Source organism: Nannobrachium achirus, assembly GCF_963921795.1.
Source record: "Nannobrachium achirus genome assembly, chromosome: 22".
NCBI lineage: Eukaryota > Metazoa > Chordata > Actinopteri > Myctophiformes > Myctophidae > Nannobrachium > Nannobrachium achirus.
The window spans coordinates 27,012,323-27,029,500 of record NC_137829.1 but is presented as its reverse complement, the minus strand read 5'-3'; the positions used below and the strand labels follow the sequence as shown (position 1 = coordinate 27,029,500).

The following is a 17,178-nucleotide window of genomic DNA, read 5'->3' as shown; positions in this document are numbered from 1 at the left end:
AGCAGTGGTTCCCAAACCTTTTAGCTCAACACCCAAAAGAGAAATTAGACATTTGCCTGGGATTCATACCAGTGAAAATAGCATCTGATTCTGATCTATAAGCTCACAGATCAGCTATTTTCACTACTTCTTAAACATTTGTTTTCTAATTTATGGAATTGCTTCGATTTTTCTTTTAACAAAATGTAGGAAATCAAAAAATAAAGTGACCCATAAACAAAATTGTCCACTAGCCGCAAATGGGTCCCAACCCAGTGTTTGGGAACCAGTGATGTACAGTAGACCACACAATGTTAACACATTTTTCAGATTTCTTTTATTTTTGGAGCTGTGTGAAACACAGGCTCCCTATACGTGGCCGTGTGGGTCTGTGTGTGTGTGTGTCTGTCTGTCTGTGTGTATGTAGCCTGAACTTCCTAAACTTCGGCACGCCACTAGTCCCACAGTTTTGCCACCACACACTCGCGCCATATGTCAAATCGACCGGCTTACTCGGGAATCGTGGGCTATTACTTTTCTAAGAGAAAGGTTCTATAGTTTAATTGATATTAATTTATTAGTGAATTAATTTTCCCCATTGACTTATAATGGGAATTGCAAAAACTCACATTCAATTATTTGTCTCTCGCAAACCATAGGGGCTAGAGTTTCAAGACTTGGAGAGGAGGTTCATAATGATTTCAAGGATTAAATAAAAAATAATTGTGTCATTTGGCCGCATGGTGGCGCCATAACACCCCACTTTACGTTTTGGCCTGTAACTCTTGAACCGTAGGTCGGAAAATTAAAAATATTTTTCCCTGGATTCCTTGGGTCATGACGCATCTCCCCATATAGGCCACGCCCATTTGCGCCATGATAGATTTTCCGCCATCTTGAATTTTCTCCAAAACACACTTTTTGCTCCTTTTCCTACATATTTTCTTCAAATGTCACAAAAATCGGTACACATGATCCACACACACACACACACACACACACACACACACACACACACACAGCTCCACTTCACACGGGTGTGATTTTTAATTTATGAAATGTCAGTGTCAGTGTTTTGCCAGTTTAGTTGGGGGCCCACTTGTGATATGAGAATATCGCAAGTGGCCCCCCAACTATGTATCGCAAGTAGGCCAACAACTATATATCGTGGGCCCCAACGATATATATATGTACCGGTATGGGCCTCCAACTACAGTATATATACCGTATATTTACAAATAGTAACCGGGCGTTTTATTAGCAAAATTGATTTTAACCCCTGCCGTTTAAAAGAACCTGGCCGCTATTTGCGACACTTATTTGAGTCCATTTGAATGGCAGTCGATACGCGAACTGGTGTTCTATTTGGAAATACACGGTAAGTGGGCTCCCAACTACCGTAGATATCGCCCACAAGTTGAGAATCCCTGGTATACAGCGTGTACAGTCTATGAAGCAAAGTAACCCCTGGCTTGTGTTTACCTGCCCCTGGCTTTTAGGCTGACCAGTTCTCAGGATTCCACATTCGCTCTGTTCTTTGTGTACCCATATGGAACAGCAACCATCAAATCATAGGTAAGCAAACAAATGGGACTTCCTTTTTTTGTTTTTTTGGACTTATCGTGATTCTATCTACCTATCTGTCTATCTGTCTATCTATCTATATTTCTCTCTTTCTCTCTCTCTCCCTCCCAGTATATATATATTATATATCGTCACTGTCGGGCAGAAACCTTGTATCTCCAAGTTTCAAATTTGTATGTTTTATTCGCAAAGCAAAGCCCTGCTTCATCATACAAGGCCGTCGCACAAAAGTAGTGAAAACAGCAGATCTACACGCACACAACGCCTCGCGGTGCGAGGCGTTGTGTGCTTGTAGATCGGCTGTTTTCACTAGTTTAACTCATTTTTAAAATGATAAATACAAAACAAACGGTTTTGGACATACAAGTTTTCCACCCGACAACGACGATATATATATATACTTTGTATATAAAACAGAACAATTTGAGAGTAAAATTAACGCGCAGAAGAAGGGCACCGGTGCCAGGTAGGCGGCATCTTTTTCATCTTTAGCTGCATAGTAGAGCAGCAGCGAGGCAGAGAGATGAGAGCGCGCGGCTGAGCGTGAGGTTAGAGATGAATAGGAAATGAGTCTGATTAGAGCCCTGCTGCGCCATCACACCACCGCACACAGAGGTGGAGTTCCCTTCTCCTGGCTGTGTGGGCTTTTGTGTTCCAGAATGAGCGTCCCCCCCCCGTCCCCCCGTCCCCCTCCCTGGCCCCCCAGGCTAACACTGCTCTGACACGCTGATAAATCATTGATCTCCAGCCTGGTGTTGGCTCTTGGATATTGCAGGGGCGAGGCTATGCTAGCAGCTCCATTCAGGCCCATTGAGGTCTGACGCGGGAAGTCATTCGTTTTTGTTTGAGTGCAAAGTGATCACAGATGGTCAGTTGAAACACTCCTGGCTGTGTGTGTGTGTGTGTGTGTGTGTGTGTGTGTGTGTGTGTGTGTGTGTGTGTGTGTGTGTGTGTGTGTGTGTGTGTGTGTGTGTGTGTGTGTGTGTGTGTGTGTGTGTGTGTGTGTGTGTGTGTGTGTGTGTGTGTGTGTGTGTGTGTGTGTGTGTGTGTGTGTGTGTGTGTGCAGTCCCTGATTTTCCTGGGAGAATTAGGGGGGAGGAAGGGGAGGCGCAAGTACATTGATTATTGATCGGTTAGTGTTTTATCCACTCTTCTGGTTAGACTGAATTAAATACATTCATTTCCTTTTGGGGAAAGATAGAATGTCTGATTGATAATATCATAATTTAACAATTTAATTAAAATAAATAAATACAAATGTATTTAATAATAGCAGATGTAAACTCACAAGCGTCACATTTGTGACACGTAGATCGGCTATTCAGCTTTTGTCATATGAGGAATATGGTTTATGTTGTTACCTCCCCCTTTTCTTTCTTCTTTTTACATAGCGTACCCTATATATATGTGTGTGTGTGTGTGTGTGTGTGTGTGTGTGTGTGTGTGTGTGTGTGTGTGTGTGTGTGTGTGTGTGTGTGTGTGTGTGTGTGTGTGTGTGTGTGTGTGTGTGTGTGTGTGTGTGTGTGTGTGTGTGTGTGTGTGTGTGTGTGTGTGTGTGTGTGTGTGTGTGTGCGTGCGTGCGTGCGTGCGTGCGTGCGTGCGTGCGCGGGAGTTTTGGGGTATGTGTCCACACATTTGTGTAAATGTGTATGCCCATACTGTACTATACTGTACTTCCATGGTGTAGGTATGTATGTATGTTCAGTATGAATTTGTATAAGGAGAGGCAAACAGAACTGAAAGATGTTATGTATGTGTACAGTATGTGTATGTGGGTGGCACCGATGGGAACCTGGAATAAAAGCTGTTATTCACACAAAAGCAGCACGGAGAATTCTCAAATCAAGAATCCATTCAGGCACAAAACTGATATCCTTTTTGTTGTGGTTGTAGACTCCAGTGCTTTTTGTGCCATGATTACATTTTTCTAATTCAACTGGATATTTTAGAGAAATTGCAAAGTGTGGTTGCCCTGACACAAGTCACTGGTTGCCACCGTAATTTGTATGGAATATCCCTATCAGCTGAAGTAAAAACATGTTTGGTGCTGCACGTTTTAGAGAGGATTCTGACAGCTTCCCTGTGTCAGCTGATCTGAGTGAGAGGGATTGGTTGTAGGGTTGGTTGGATCAGGCAATGAAGATATTCCTTTGGGTGCTTTGTAGGCCAACAGCAGTGTTTTTGAGTGGTGGTCTCACCGCCACTCCTGTAATCAGGTTTCACAATGCCGTGTCTGTATGTATGTCTGTCGCCTGTCATACCTCTCCTGACCACACACGTTAAAGGAGGGGCGCTATTGAGCAGGAAGACTCAACACTCTCTCTCTCTCTCACACACACACACACACACACACACACACACACACACACACACACACACACACACACACACACACACTGTAGACACACACGACTATTTTTATTTGACCACCACTCAGTTCACAAGGTGTGTTTTTTACTCTGTACGGACAGTAACTGGTATAGCCAATGGAGGGAGTGGAGAAGGGAGTAGAGTCTCGGGAGACTTGTGAAAATGTTTGGGTGGTTGCAGACCAAGCGTGTTTGGATCATTTGAAGGGGCACATACTGGGAGGCCACTAAGGATGGAGTTACAGTAGTCAAGTTTTGATATGATTGAAGTCTGGATCCTTCGAATGTTATTGCGACCGTAGTCGCATTTACTACCAAAACCTCCACGGGCTGTCTGTGCGTCAGTCAGTCAGTCAGTGAGTCCGTCACACTTTTGCCCTGCTCATATCTCCACAACCGTTGCCCCCATCCATGCCAAATTTTGCACACACACTCCTTGACTGCCAAACTACAACCTCCAAGGACCCCCGGAGCCCCAGGGACCCCCAGGTCCCTGGGGGACCCCCAGATGTAAAAAATGACCAAATGTGCTCACACGTCACACTTTTTCCCTGCTTATATCTCCGCACCCGTTGACCCGATCCATGCCAGATTTTACACACACACTCCTTGCCTGCCAAACTACAACCTCCAAGGACCCCCGGACCCACAGATGTAAAAAATGACCAAATGTGCAAAAATGACCAAATGACCACCCCAACGGGGCTGCTCACGGGGAATTCCCGGGGACCACCGACTCCTGGTGCTCCAGAACGGATGCAAAAGTGGTGGCGCCCCCCAGTGGAGGACCCCCTGCCACTGCAGCGCACATAAAATGCCGTAACTCGGGCTAGGAGCGTCCGGGAGAGCCGGGGCCGGTACCTATTCGTCCGCCAAGGCAACGCGGAGACCCCACCCCTCATTTCTCACATGGCCCTATTCTAGCGCCACCTTCAGGCCGATTTTTAAAACACATTTTTGGACACTGCTCCTACAGTTTTTGCCCTAAAATCACGAATATCACTACACAGCATGTCTACACTCATGTCATCAACATGGATCAGGAAGATTTGGGAAAAACAAATTTTTGCCCTATTTGTGGAGATAAGCCACCTACGGTCGCTTATCTCCCGATTAGGGAGTCTTACTGGTAATGTTTAAACCTACAGGATCGAGTGACCGCTGCGATGTGTTTCTTGAATAAGAGCTGACTGCCCAGCACAACACCAAGGTTCTTGGCCGTTGGAATTAGATCATGCATGGGGCAGGAGGAAGAGAAGCTCTGTATTTTATGGGTTAAGCTGGAGGTTGTGAGAAGATATTGACTGTGATATGTCAGCCAAACATATGTAGCCATGCACTCCTCCAAGAGGCGGAGGCCCGCACATCACTAGTGTCCCATCATTTCTGATTTATTTGTTTATTTTTCTGGATTTCTTCATTATTGAGACTGTCAGTAAGGAAGCTGAGAGGGAAACATATTACTCTTCTGCAGGCACATGTAACTCTGGAGACAAGTCGCTTAACCAACTGTGCCATTATCATCACATTGTTATATTCACATGGTGGCCATTTTGCTCTTACTTGCTTGCTTGGGGGATTTGATAGATTGGTGTGTTGTATATTTCACTGAGTAGTACATCTACTCAAATCCAGTGGGGACTAATTTAAATGGTATAAAGCCTAAATTAGATTATGGCTAAACCATGTTACAATATTGAGTTAGATTTCAAAATCTTTTCTCACATTGGAGCAATAGATGGACTGCATAATTCAACAATCAACACTATGCAAGACTTTATTTTAAATTGATCAAATTCTGTAATGCAGAATAATGATTTCAGGTATAGCCAGACTACAGTACTTAAGCCTAACTTATACTTTGTCGAACCTAATTTATACTTTGTCAGTTGTTGTGCAAGAAACAGTATATTTTCAATGGACACCCCCTTTTGATGAAGTATAAAGTAGCATGTAAGGGTGCCTTCTCTGCTTATGAAATATAAGAAAATTGGTCATCGCGCCTCCAATAAGAAAGTGCGTGGGTTCTGTCTCCAGCTCTCTATGAGCTAACAATTAGCTTTATCAGCAAGGTCCTGGCTATTTCTTTAATTAAAAGATAAAATGCCACAATTCTGTGTTGTTTATCCAGACCAGGGGACATTGCTGTCAAATGAAAGCCTTCACTCAAACATGAACATGAAAACATCAAGTGAAGCTCCTGTCAGGCACAACAACATATATTCATAGGTTGCTGGCTTTAATTGCAGTATACCACATGTAATGTTCCTTCTATCTTCTGCCATTATAACGAAATAGGATTATAATACTTTAAACTCAGCAAATAAAAGAAAAATATATAACCCTTTTACCTAGTCTGCTTGAGAGGGAAAAACTGTTTGACATGAAAAATCCAGTAATATCAATTAATTCTTGCCATTGAAGTAATTATACTACACAGACTGCTGTTTATGTAAAAATGTCCTCTGGCTGTAAAATTATCCTTTATTTACATTTCTATTGTATATTTGTGTCACACTTGGAGCATGCACAGGAGTGTGCACAGTAAATTACCCATTTTGGTGTCATTTTTTCACTCAATTCAATTTCAATTCAAAGGAGCTTTATTGGCATGAGAAAACATTATATACTATTAAACTGTATAAGGGTATAAAGCTAAGGCATCACAACTATAAAAAAATATATATATATATATTTTTTTCACATCAGTCTTGCAGGTGTAAAGTAGAGGTTGATGATATTTTCCATCATTTGTAGTATTCCGTGAGAAAAGAGAGTGAGAGCAAATTTGTACACCATTTGTACATCATTTGTACACTCAGAGATGGGGGTCCTTGAAAATAAAACCGCTGTCCGCCTGGAACCAAGGCGCCATACATAGTGTGATAATAAATCAGTGTCATACATATTCTGAAGAAAACCTAGAGACTGACTTTCAGTAATTGGGTATTATGATCAAAATAAGAACACTATAATGGTGTGTAAAAACAAAATCTAGAATTTGCCACGGACAAGGCCAAGTCTTGCCACGGACAGGCGTGTAGCCGTGTACATATTATTTTGAAACATTAGCATCATATCGTCACTGTCGGGCAGAAACCTTGTATCTGCAAGTTTCAAATTTGTTTGTTTTTTCGTGAAGTAAAGCCCTGCTTCATCAGACAAGGCCGTTGCACAAAAGTAGTGAACAGCAGATCTACAAGCACACAACGCCTCGCGGTGCGAGGCGTTGTGTGCTTGTAGATCGGCTGTTTTCACTTTTTAAAATCATTTTAAAAATGATAAATACAAAACAAACGGTTTTGGACATACAAGGTTTCATCTTGTCAAGATGAAATCCTGGCTGAATGGGTAAACTCGTCCTTGTGTGTGTCTTAACAGGTGTGGCTCAAGTGCTCAATAGGCTGGATGGTAAGCCATTTGATGATGCAGACCAGCGTCTTTTTGAGGTAATAGAGTTAATTTATGCTCTGGGGAATTATCAAGGGTTCAAAATGTGTGGTTTAATGCAGGGGTCTTCAACAGGGGGTTCGGGACCCCTAGGGGGTCCGCCAAATCTTTGTGTGACGGGGAACATTCGCCGAAAATAGAAGCTCTACAAGCTCACAACGCCTTGCAGAACTTGTAGATCCGCTATTTTGGTGTAGAGGGGAAAAGAGCAGACCAAGTACGGAGCCAACGGTCAAGTTGATTAAATATTGAGGGTTTAAAAGGTCTGAAAATACACACCATGAATACAACATATTAATAGAAAATATAATGTGTGTCAAACAAGTCTATGAAGCTATATGAGAATCTATGAAAAGGTTTACAACATAGTAGTGTAGTGGGGGGTCCCTGCTTAATCTCTTTTGCAGCTAGGGGGTCCTTGACCTGAAAAACATTGAAGACCCCTGGTTTAATGTATAACTGATCAGTCGTGTCATTCTCTCCTCAGGCATTTGTGATCTTCTGTGGTCTGGGAATCAACAACACCATCATGTACGACCAAGTCAAGAAGTCTTGGGCCAAGCAGTCAGTGGCTCTGGATGTAAGAACAAGCCACTTGAAGAGCACATTTTTATCTTTATTGCATGAACTTGCAGGGTGATACACTTAAACATTATGTTGGTTTGTTTACTGTTGAGTGAGAAAACAGCGTTGCACATTAAGTTAATCATCTGGGGACCCCCCAAAATAATTTGGTGACCCTCCTGGGTGTCCCGACCCACAGGTTGAGAACCGCTGGACTAGAGGACTAAAGGGAAATGGGCTGCGCGTCAAAACATACTGCCCCATTATTTTCAATGAACTAACCCACAACGGCGGCGGCAAGTGCGGGTCTGCCGCCTCGCCTGCCGCACCGATACAGCGCTGTTCTATTTTTCCAGCGTTGCCACGCGGTGAAAAGGTTTTCCCCACCGGGGGAAATGGATGAGCCGCGCGGCAGCGCGCCGCATCCAGTTGGTGTTACCGCGTGGCACTTAACGCACCTCAATACTGCGACACGACACTGAGCAGCCGCCCGCGTCTGGTGTGTGTTCCCCTTAACTCTATTGAGTTTGATTGATACCATGACCTTTCCTCTGGCACCACCCTCAGGCCAAAGTTTAAACTTTTCACACAAGGGGCCCTATCTGGGGTCCAAGTCGCTAATACTCGCTATATACCACTATTTGGGTTTTAGCATGGCACAAGGGGCATTCCCGTTGCCACGTTGCTATATGGTTTGGTCGTTACATTAATTAAATCACTTTGCCAGATGCCATTGCCTTTAACACCCAAGGGGCCAAATTCGTTCAGTAACGAGACAAGGCCACTGGAGGTCGCTGTGCCAAAAGGAGTTGTCTTGTTCAGGAACGAGACAAACGGTTAACTTGGTTACACGCAGCTGCATGCATCCTGTGTTGTCAGTGAAAGACCCTGGTCCATACGTCATAACGTAGCTCGCAGAGAGACAAAATGGCGCATCTAGGCTGCATTGATTTCTATTCTATGCTGAAACATAAAAAGGGCTTTATCTATGAATAAGGTGCAAAGAACGCCAGGGAAGCAGAGATCTGCCTGTTTTCACGGCAACAAATTTACCGCAATGGTCGGCCCCGGTTTGGATTTTAGTTTCGCGAGCGTTTGTAAACAAATGGATTATCCTCCTCAATCGTCAGTGGACACTCACGTGCACACGCACAAAGCTTCCAAGGCTCTTCAAAATTAAAGCGTAAGTGAACGACGGCAGCAGCAACAGCTAGAAATGTTAGAAACCTTGGCTTCCCATGTGTTAAGAGAAGACTGCGCAAGCTCTGCCCATGGAAGAGCGATGTTGCCTTGGAATATATTATATTTGATAAACAGAATTATCACTCACACATTGCTGGTTATAGAGAACTTTAAATTATAGCAATCGCTTGTGTTCTGGATTAATTAAACAAAATGGTCTGGTGTGGTTATAGCAAACATAGATCAAAACATAACTGGCAACTGCTGATACAAACAATTTATTGACACAAGGAATTAGCTGTCACACTTTTGTGGATTACAGTAAAATTGTAATGACAATCACCTACACAATCACTTAATTCAGGCGCGTTGTGTTTAGTTCTACAGCCGCACTGAGGCGCTTAGCTATGTAATGTCGGACATTGCCCGACGTTTGCTTTATAAGCTCTAGCCTTTGATCGCCTTTCAATAGAATCATATTGAGGCTCATGAAGCATGCCTGAGCGAGCTGCTAGGTGAGCAAGTGCTCATGCCAAGCAGCCGATGACCTTGTCTATCAACAAGTGTGCCATCCAAGTTGGCAAGCCATGGTGGATGGAGTACGTTATCATCTGTTTAAAAATTGTCATCCGCAGGACTTTGAGTGAAACACAACAAGTCATTCTGACTATTTTGTATTGTTCTTTGTGTTTTAATTGGATATATAGCCTATAGCTTTTCAGCACTGTTCAGGCTCATAATCATGCTGGGAGTTTTCTAGTGTTCCATTTCTGCTGGCACTGCCCAGAGAGACCCGTGGATCTAGAGAGATGCATTGCTTATGGAATCGCTGAATAAACATTTTATGTTTTTTGTTAAATAAAGTGCACATCTGTGCAAGGTACGCATGCCTCCCAGGAAACGAGGTAACTGTAGAGATGGATTCAGAGCTGACTATCTCCGCTAGCATTCTTGATCCCGGTGGAACCCCAATTTCTTGCTGTCCATTGATATGCAGTAATTGTGCTGTGCTGTATTTTCAAATTTGGTCTAAAACAGTGGTTTCCAAACTTTAGCCCGTGACCCAAAAGATAAATTGGATGTTTGCCCGGGACCCAAACTAGTGAAAATAGCTACAAGCCTACAACGAGTCACTTCGCCCTGCATTGTGAGCTTGTAGATGAACTATTTTCACTACTTCTTAAACATTCGTTTTCTAATTTATGTAATGTCTTAGATTTTCTTTTATTTATTCATGAAATTACTTAGAAAAATCATTGCATCTTTCTAATCATGAACATTTTAGATTTTGTTTTAGATAAAATACACACTTAAAACACGTAACTCTTTTCTTGCAGGTACTGTCCTATCATGCCACTTGTTCCAAGACTGAAGTTGACAAATTTAAGGTAAAGGATATTACTGTTTTGCACATTACTTTTATATCAGCAGAGCAGCTTATGGAACAGCTTTCTACCTTTGTGGTCATTAATATCCCACTCCCATAGCAAGAACCCAGAAGGCCATGCACCACTAATCTGCAATGCCATCAAGGGATAATCTTAGTGCTGTTGCACCGATAATGAATAGGAGTGTTTGTGGACTTTGTGTTTGAGATTTTACACCTAAATGAACTTTATTTCAGAGCTAACAGTTCTTGATCTAGATTATGTGCAGTACCCATAGCCCTGGAAGAAATGTGTGATTTCACAATATCCATAAAGTGACAGTTCATTATTCCTCATGTTCACAGATTTATCTGGGTCCATAAACCAAGTCTAGACAGTCCACTGGCTCATAACATAATAATAATGTTCAGAAAATGGACTGTACATTTGCAGAAGATATAATTGTAATGATATAGATTCATGTCATAATATTACTTAAACAATCATGTTCAGGTGGTGGTGCTATATTGTGATTATATCATGGCTTTAATGCCGATCATAATATGATATATCACAGTGTCACAGAGTGTATTATAGAGCATCGCAGTGAGGTGTCGGAAGCAAGCTGGCCATTCATATTTACCATAGGATTTTTCATTATCAGCCACAAAGTCGTAGCAATTCAATGTACACTTACCACTAGGCTGGTGGTTGTAAAATGGTTCCATATGCTCCTGTAGAACCCCCGAGTATGTATGCAATCACTCTAGTTTTATTAAAAACACGTTTTAATCAAGATCGCACGGAGAAGAACTGCATTTCCCATGCTGCTAAACGTAAAAACGACGTCTGTGATTGGTCTAGCTTCTTCTTCTTTCACATATCTTGCGGTTACCGCGGAAGTAGCTTACTGCCCCCTGTCTGCCCGGCAGATTATTGCACATCAGCAGAACTGCGTGAGCGAATACTTTCTTTTACAAATATGATGCACTGTGTTAAAGATGACGATAACAGAGTCCACAGAGATGACAATCACTACATTTCAGGCCATATGCTGGCCTGGACAACTAAACTGAGCGTGATTTAAGGGCTGTATTTCAGGAAACAACAACAACATTCGCAAGGCATTCTGGGAGTGTAGTTTCCGCGATTTTAAAAATAATGATGTACACAGTCTTGTACCCTGTCCTTTTTTCAGCTTTCTAATTAATCTTTGCATTCAAAAAAATGTGAATATTGACATGATCCCTCTCCAGCCGAGGTGGCTTTGTCCAAGGTTTAAAAACGTTTAAATAATACTTTATGAAATGTCTATGGAAGAAATGAATGCGGAAAACGCTTCCGACACCAGAGTGAGGACGGGGTGGGGCTTCAACTGCGATGCTCTATAGCTTCGCGGAAATAATTGTTCCCAAATGTTTATGTTGATAACCAACATAACAACGTAGCAGTGGGGCATCTTCATTATAAAACAGAAAAGTGTCTCAAAGGACACTTCCAAGTCGACCATTTTATAAATGATATTCGATGGAGACCCTATTGTATACAAGAATAGACTCTAATGATTTACCCAGGCACTTATGTATAGTAAGATGCAGAAACATTTGGTGCATAAAACCTAACCATAGGCAGATCAGATCCTAGACCGTATTTAGTTCAGAATGCAACTGGTTCACTTGTAGAGCCCTTAATTAAGAGAACTATTTCTAATTGGAATGTTGGCACTCATTACCTTCAAATGGGAAATGGGAAGAAAATCTTTGGCAACAGAGAAAATAATTGATTACATGTCCCTCAGTCTTCAATTTGCAATCGCTCCCAAGTCCTGGAGTTTGGCATGAGCATTAATATGCCTTGTAGAGACTGGAGGCAATTGCCATGTCAGTTCCCGGCTGAAAATAAACTAATTGTGGTGGGCCTGTTTGAAATGGATTAGTGCAATCAATAGTCAATCACTCTCATTACATTATTAATACAGTCGAGGAACAGGAAACAATTCATTCTTAATTGACACAACATTTCTGCAGATGTAGATATGACCTATTTTTCTTCAACATTTATGGACTGCCTTCAACTCCCTCCGCACCTCCCCCACCCCCCGTGGCCATTAGCACGACGCAAAAGAAACTCCGCTTCGCAGCCTTGCTTGTGTGATCTTGCAGCCCCCTCATGCAGCGGTGTGCTCTGCGCTCTGCTCCCTGTCTTTATGCACGCCTTTCATAACTGCTCTACATATGGCTGCTCGTGCGCTCCGCTATAGGTTTCCACCGAAATGTAAAAAAAATGTCACTGGCAAAACAGCCCCGGCTGTCATTCATAGCCCCGGGTACTGAATTGCAGAGGAAATAAATAAGCCACCTGCTGACCTGAAAGACGTACAGCTTGTTTGAGGCCTATGATATGATATGACATATCTGGTGTTGTGTATGAGCAGAGAAAGGAATGTTTCGGTTAACTTGTGGAGCCGTTTGCCCTGTGGAGAATGGCAGGCCATAAGATAAGGCTCTATCTATGCAGTGGTTTGAATTCTAATCTGCATGCTGACTGGACATGGTGTGCTGCGGGGTCTGCACAGTTTGATCCTGTGCTCATTAGAGCTCCCTAAAGACCGCTGTAAAGGTTGGTTGAGCACAAATATGTTTAATAGGAATCACTGTTTTTTTTCAGTTTTTTTCCTGTGTTCAGAAAAGTCATTGATGACTACAGTTAAGATTTGGTCAATGAGCTTCGAGAGTATACAACAGTCATCTCCTCTGGTAAAGAGTCCTCATTAATCAGAACATTTTTTTTCTGAATGAGTCCTCTGAGTCTTAATTAGCATGTTTCCACGTCTCTCCCACTTCATAGTGTCTGACCTCTGACCTCTGCCTCTCTCAGCTCTTGTGTTTCCTCTCTCTGAACTCACATTTCCTCTTTCCTGCACTCTGTTTTTTTTTTTTTTTTTTCTCGTGCCTTCTCCATAACAGGCCGCTAACATTCCTCTTGTTTGCGAGCTGGGCATCGATCTGCTTTCCTTTGATGATTTTTCTCTGGACGTGGACGCCATGATAACGGCGGCTCTGAGAATGTTCATGGAACTGGGCATTGTGCAGAAGTTCAAGATTGATTATGAGGTGAGATCTCTGAAGTCTCTGGGTCTTCACGGTCTTTGTCTGCCTGCATGTACAGTATCTCTTTCTCTACGTGTGTGTGTGTGTGTGTGTGTGTGTGTGTGTGTGTGTGTGTGTGTGTGTGTGTGTGTATCTGTATCTGAATGCCCCCTTTCAAGTCTTTTGGACGTGTTTCAGATTTAGGTGAATTGGTCCAAAGCTTGGGAAAAAAGGATATAAATATTTAATGTAGAGCGAAAAAACACAAGTATAGACACACAAGTATAGAACCCTGTGGGACTCTAGTGAACCAAGAAGCCTATCCACAACTTTCCAACATCCCATCGTGCATTGCGCAGAAGGCGAGCGGCATTTCCGGCGTCGCAGCCGAGTTTGATCTACAAGCTCACAACGGTCGCATCTGCGACGCGACGTGAGCTTCTATGTCTGCTGTTAACCGGAAGTGTCCCGCAGAAAATGCTACAGTAAAGTCTTGTGGAAAGCGTGATATCTAAATGTAACAGCAATCTGGCAAGTCCCGGAAAAAACGCGCTGTGATTGGCCAGGCGTCATTTGAGTGGCAGCCTCGCGAGGCCCCTCCCCTACGCGAGGCTTCTCCTCCCCTACTAATACAGACATAATGCCGTTTCCAGCACCTGCCATTGTGGCTTGGTGGATTGGTCTCTAGGATTCCAATCCATGTGCCCTGGGTTTGTATCCCGGTCGTGCCACTTTTTCTGGCTACACCCCACGGATGTTAGGGTTAGGGGTAGAGTTGGGTTGTTAAAAAGATAATATGTAGACATAGCGACAATGCGGCTCAAAGGGACTGTAGTGCCTTGGACTCCTGCAGACCAATCACACGCTGCCAGGGTGGGGCTTGCCAGATAGCCGTTACGGAAAAAAAAATCATGCTTGCGGAAACAGGTGGATTGACCTTATTCACACTGCGGCCATCTTGGATCACATGACCACATGGGGTGGCAACGCAGCCAATCAGAAGCTGTTGGGTAAGGCATGACCCACCCTCGGAAGCTTCTGATTGGCTGCGTTGCCACCCCATGTGGTCATGTGATCCAAGATGGCCATGGTGTTAATATGGTCAATAGAGGGTTAATGTGGTTAATAGACATACATGTTGTCCTTGCTCTCCAGACGCTGTGCAGATGGCTGCTGACTGTCAGAAAGAACTACCGCATGGTCCTGTACCACAACTGGAGGCACGCCTTCAACGTGTGCCAGTGCATGTTCGCCATGCTAACGGTGAATATGGAACACGCTCACTCCGTATTAGTGTCATATCAGCTATTATATAATATTAAATCGGCACACCTGTTATCCGTGCACGCTGGGCTGCCCTTATATTTGCTCTGTTCTTTAATTACTGATTTCTCTTTGCCTTGCCTGCAATTTATTTGTGGTTCAACTTAACAACCTTGTGTCTTACTAAGCATACAAACAGCAGATGCTGTGTAGATGTTTGCTTGAATAGAGTCCCCAGAGAATTGCTCTCGTGCAGTTCCTGGAGCTTTTTACTTTATCATTTCCGCAGGGCAACGTGCACACATGCATGAACACACACGCACGCACGCACGCACGCACGCACGCACGCACGCACTCACAGACACACACACAGACACACAGACACACACAGACACACACACAAAAGCATGCACTTCCACGAGCGCCACAGTAGTTCATTTAATCAAGCACAGCATTAATGTATGGTCTCCCATCTGAATTGATTATTGGCAGAGGCTAGTGAAATAGTAGCGTGTAAGCTGTTTTGGGCCTCATTCTCCTCTCCTGCCATGTGTTTTAATGAGTGGGCTGAGGACTGTGCTATCCTTGCCACTATCTCAACAGTGACCTATAGTGACTCACTCAGCACATGGCTTCTAGAACAGTGCTTCTCAACCTGTGGGTCAGGACCCCCGGGGGGGTCCCCACATGATTTTGGGGGGGGTCCATCTTCAACCGCTTATCTGGAATCGGGTCGTGGGGGTAACAGTTCCAACTGAGATTTCCAGAGTTCCCTATCCTGAGAAACTTCATCCACTCCCTCCCGGAGTTTACCGAGGCGTTCCCCGGCCAGTGTGGAGATATAATCCTTCTATCTAGTCTTTGGTCTGCCATGGGGTCTCCTCCCAGTGTGATATGCATCGAGGACCTTCTTAAGGCACTCGGGAGGCATCCGTACTAGTTGCCTGAACCGGTTGCTGACTCCTTACCAAGCGTAGGAGCAGCGCTTTTACTCCAGTCTTTGACTGAACTTCTCACCCTATCTCTAAGGGAGATACCAGCCACCCGTCTGAGAAAACTAATTTCGGCCGCTTGTAACTGTGACCTTATACTTTCGGTCATGACATACACTTCATGACCATAGGTGAGAGTAAGAACGAAGATTGCTCGGTAGACAGAGAGCTTTGCCTTCTGGCTCAACTCATTTCTTTTAATACCTCAAAAAAGAAAGAAAGAGAAAATAAAAAGACCATTACTGCATCAAAACAAAAGTAATCAACAAAAAACTGGTCAAACATTGGCCAAATTTTCAAATAATATAACAAAGAGGCGAAAATCTTGAAAATAGACGATCTACAGGCTCGTTGTGAGCTTGTAGATCAGCTGTTTTCACAATATGTATTTGTGGAACCGCAAAATGTAATAATGCCTCATCTCCTACATTCTAAGTTCTTGTCAGGTCGGGGGAGCGTTCAAATATGATTATTTTGGGGGGCTCACGGCCTGAACAGGTTGAGAACTGCTCTAGAAGCCCCTCATTCAAGTCATAAACCTCCCTGTGGCGGCTGCGTTACTGCTCGGGGATACTGAATCATGTACTGTTTGTGTATGAGTGTGCCTGCATGAGTGTCTGTGTGCGTGTGTGTGTGTGTGTGTGTGTGTGTGTGCTGGTGCACGTGTTTGTGTGCATGTGCACACGCTCGTGTGTGTGTGTGTGTGTCAAACAGACGGCGGGCTTCCAGGAGACGCTGACGGAGGTGGAGGTGCTAGCGCTCATCGTGGGCTGTGTGTGTCATGACCTGGACCACAGAGGAACCAATAACGCTTTCCAGGCCAAGTAGGTTGTCTTCTGTCTCTCTGTGTCAGGGATGGGACGTTAAGCGATATTATCGTTTATCCTGATATAAAACACTCATGATAATCGTATCGTGGGGATTTCATTTATCGTGAAATCGTCCTCCGTCGTGCACTGGGATCACTTCCTCTTTTATTTGCCGAGCTGCATATCCGGTACCATTTGAACCCTCTATTGGTAAAACGTACTTAGAATATACGTACTTGATAGTCTTTTTTCCCTCTCTACCAAATCACTTTGCTCTTTGATATCGTAAATCGCGATTTCTTTTGTCACAATACTCGTGATATGAAATGTTCATATCGTCCCATCCCTACTCTGTCTCCTGCTCTCCCTGTCTTTCCCTCCTTTCATCTCTGCCTCGCTCTCTTTCTCTAACCCCTTTCTCTCCCCCACTCTCTCCATTTCTCCCTCCTTTTCCCTCTGTCTGTCTCTGTCTCTCTCTCTCTATCTCTCTCTCCATCTGTCTCTCGCCCCATATCCCCCTCTTTCTCCCC

General features: G+C 43.7%; 1 protein-coding gene across 1 annotated transcript in view; it reads left to right on the top strand.

The window, feature by feature from the left end:
* Positions 1-17,178, top strand: part of pde11a (phosphodiesterase 11a) — a gene marked incomplete at both ends in the record, with an annotated part of 59,707 nt that overhangs the window by 30,827 nt on the left and 11,702 nt on the right. The window contains 7 exons of the mRNA XM_080752796.1: positions 1,479-1,554; positions 7,314-7,381; positions 7,870-7,962; positions 10,466-10,516; positions 13,462-13,608; positions 14,740-14,847; positions 16,554-16,663. Coding sequence (XP_080608922.1) covers positions 1,479-1,554; positions 7,314-7,381; positions 7,870-7,962; positions 10,466-10,516; positions 13,462-13,608; positions 14,740-14,847; positions 16,554-16,663 — 653 coding nt within the window. The remainder of the gene's footprint in view (positions 1-1,478; positions 1,555-7,313; positions 7,382-7,869; positions 7,963-10,465; positions 10,517-13,461; positions 13,609-14,739; positions 14,848-16,553; positions 16,664-17,178) is intronic.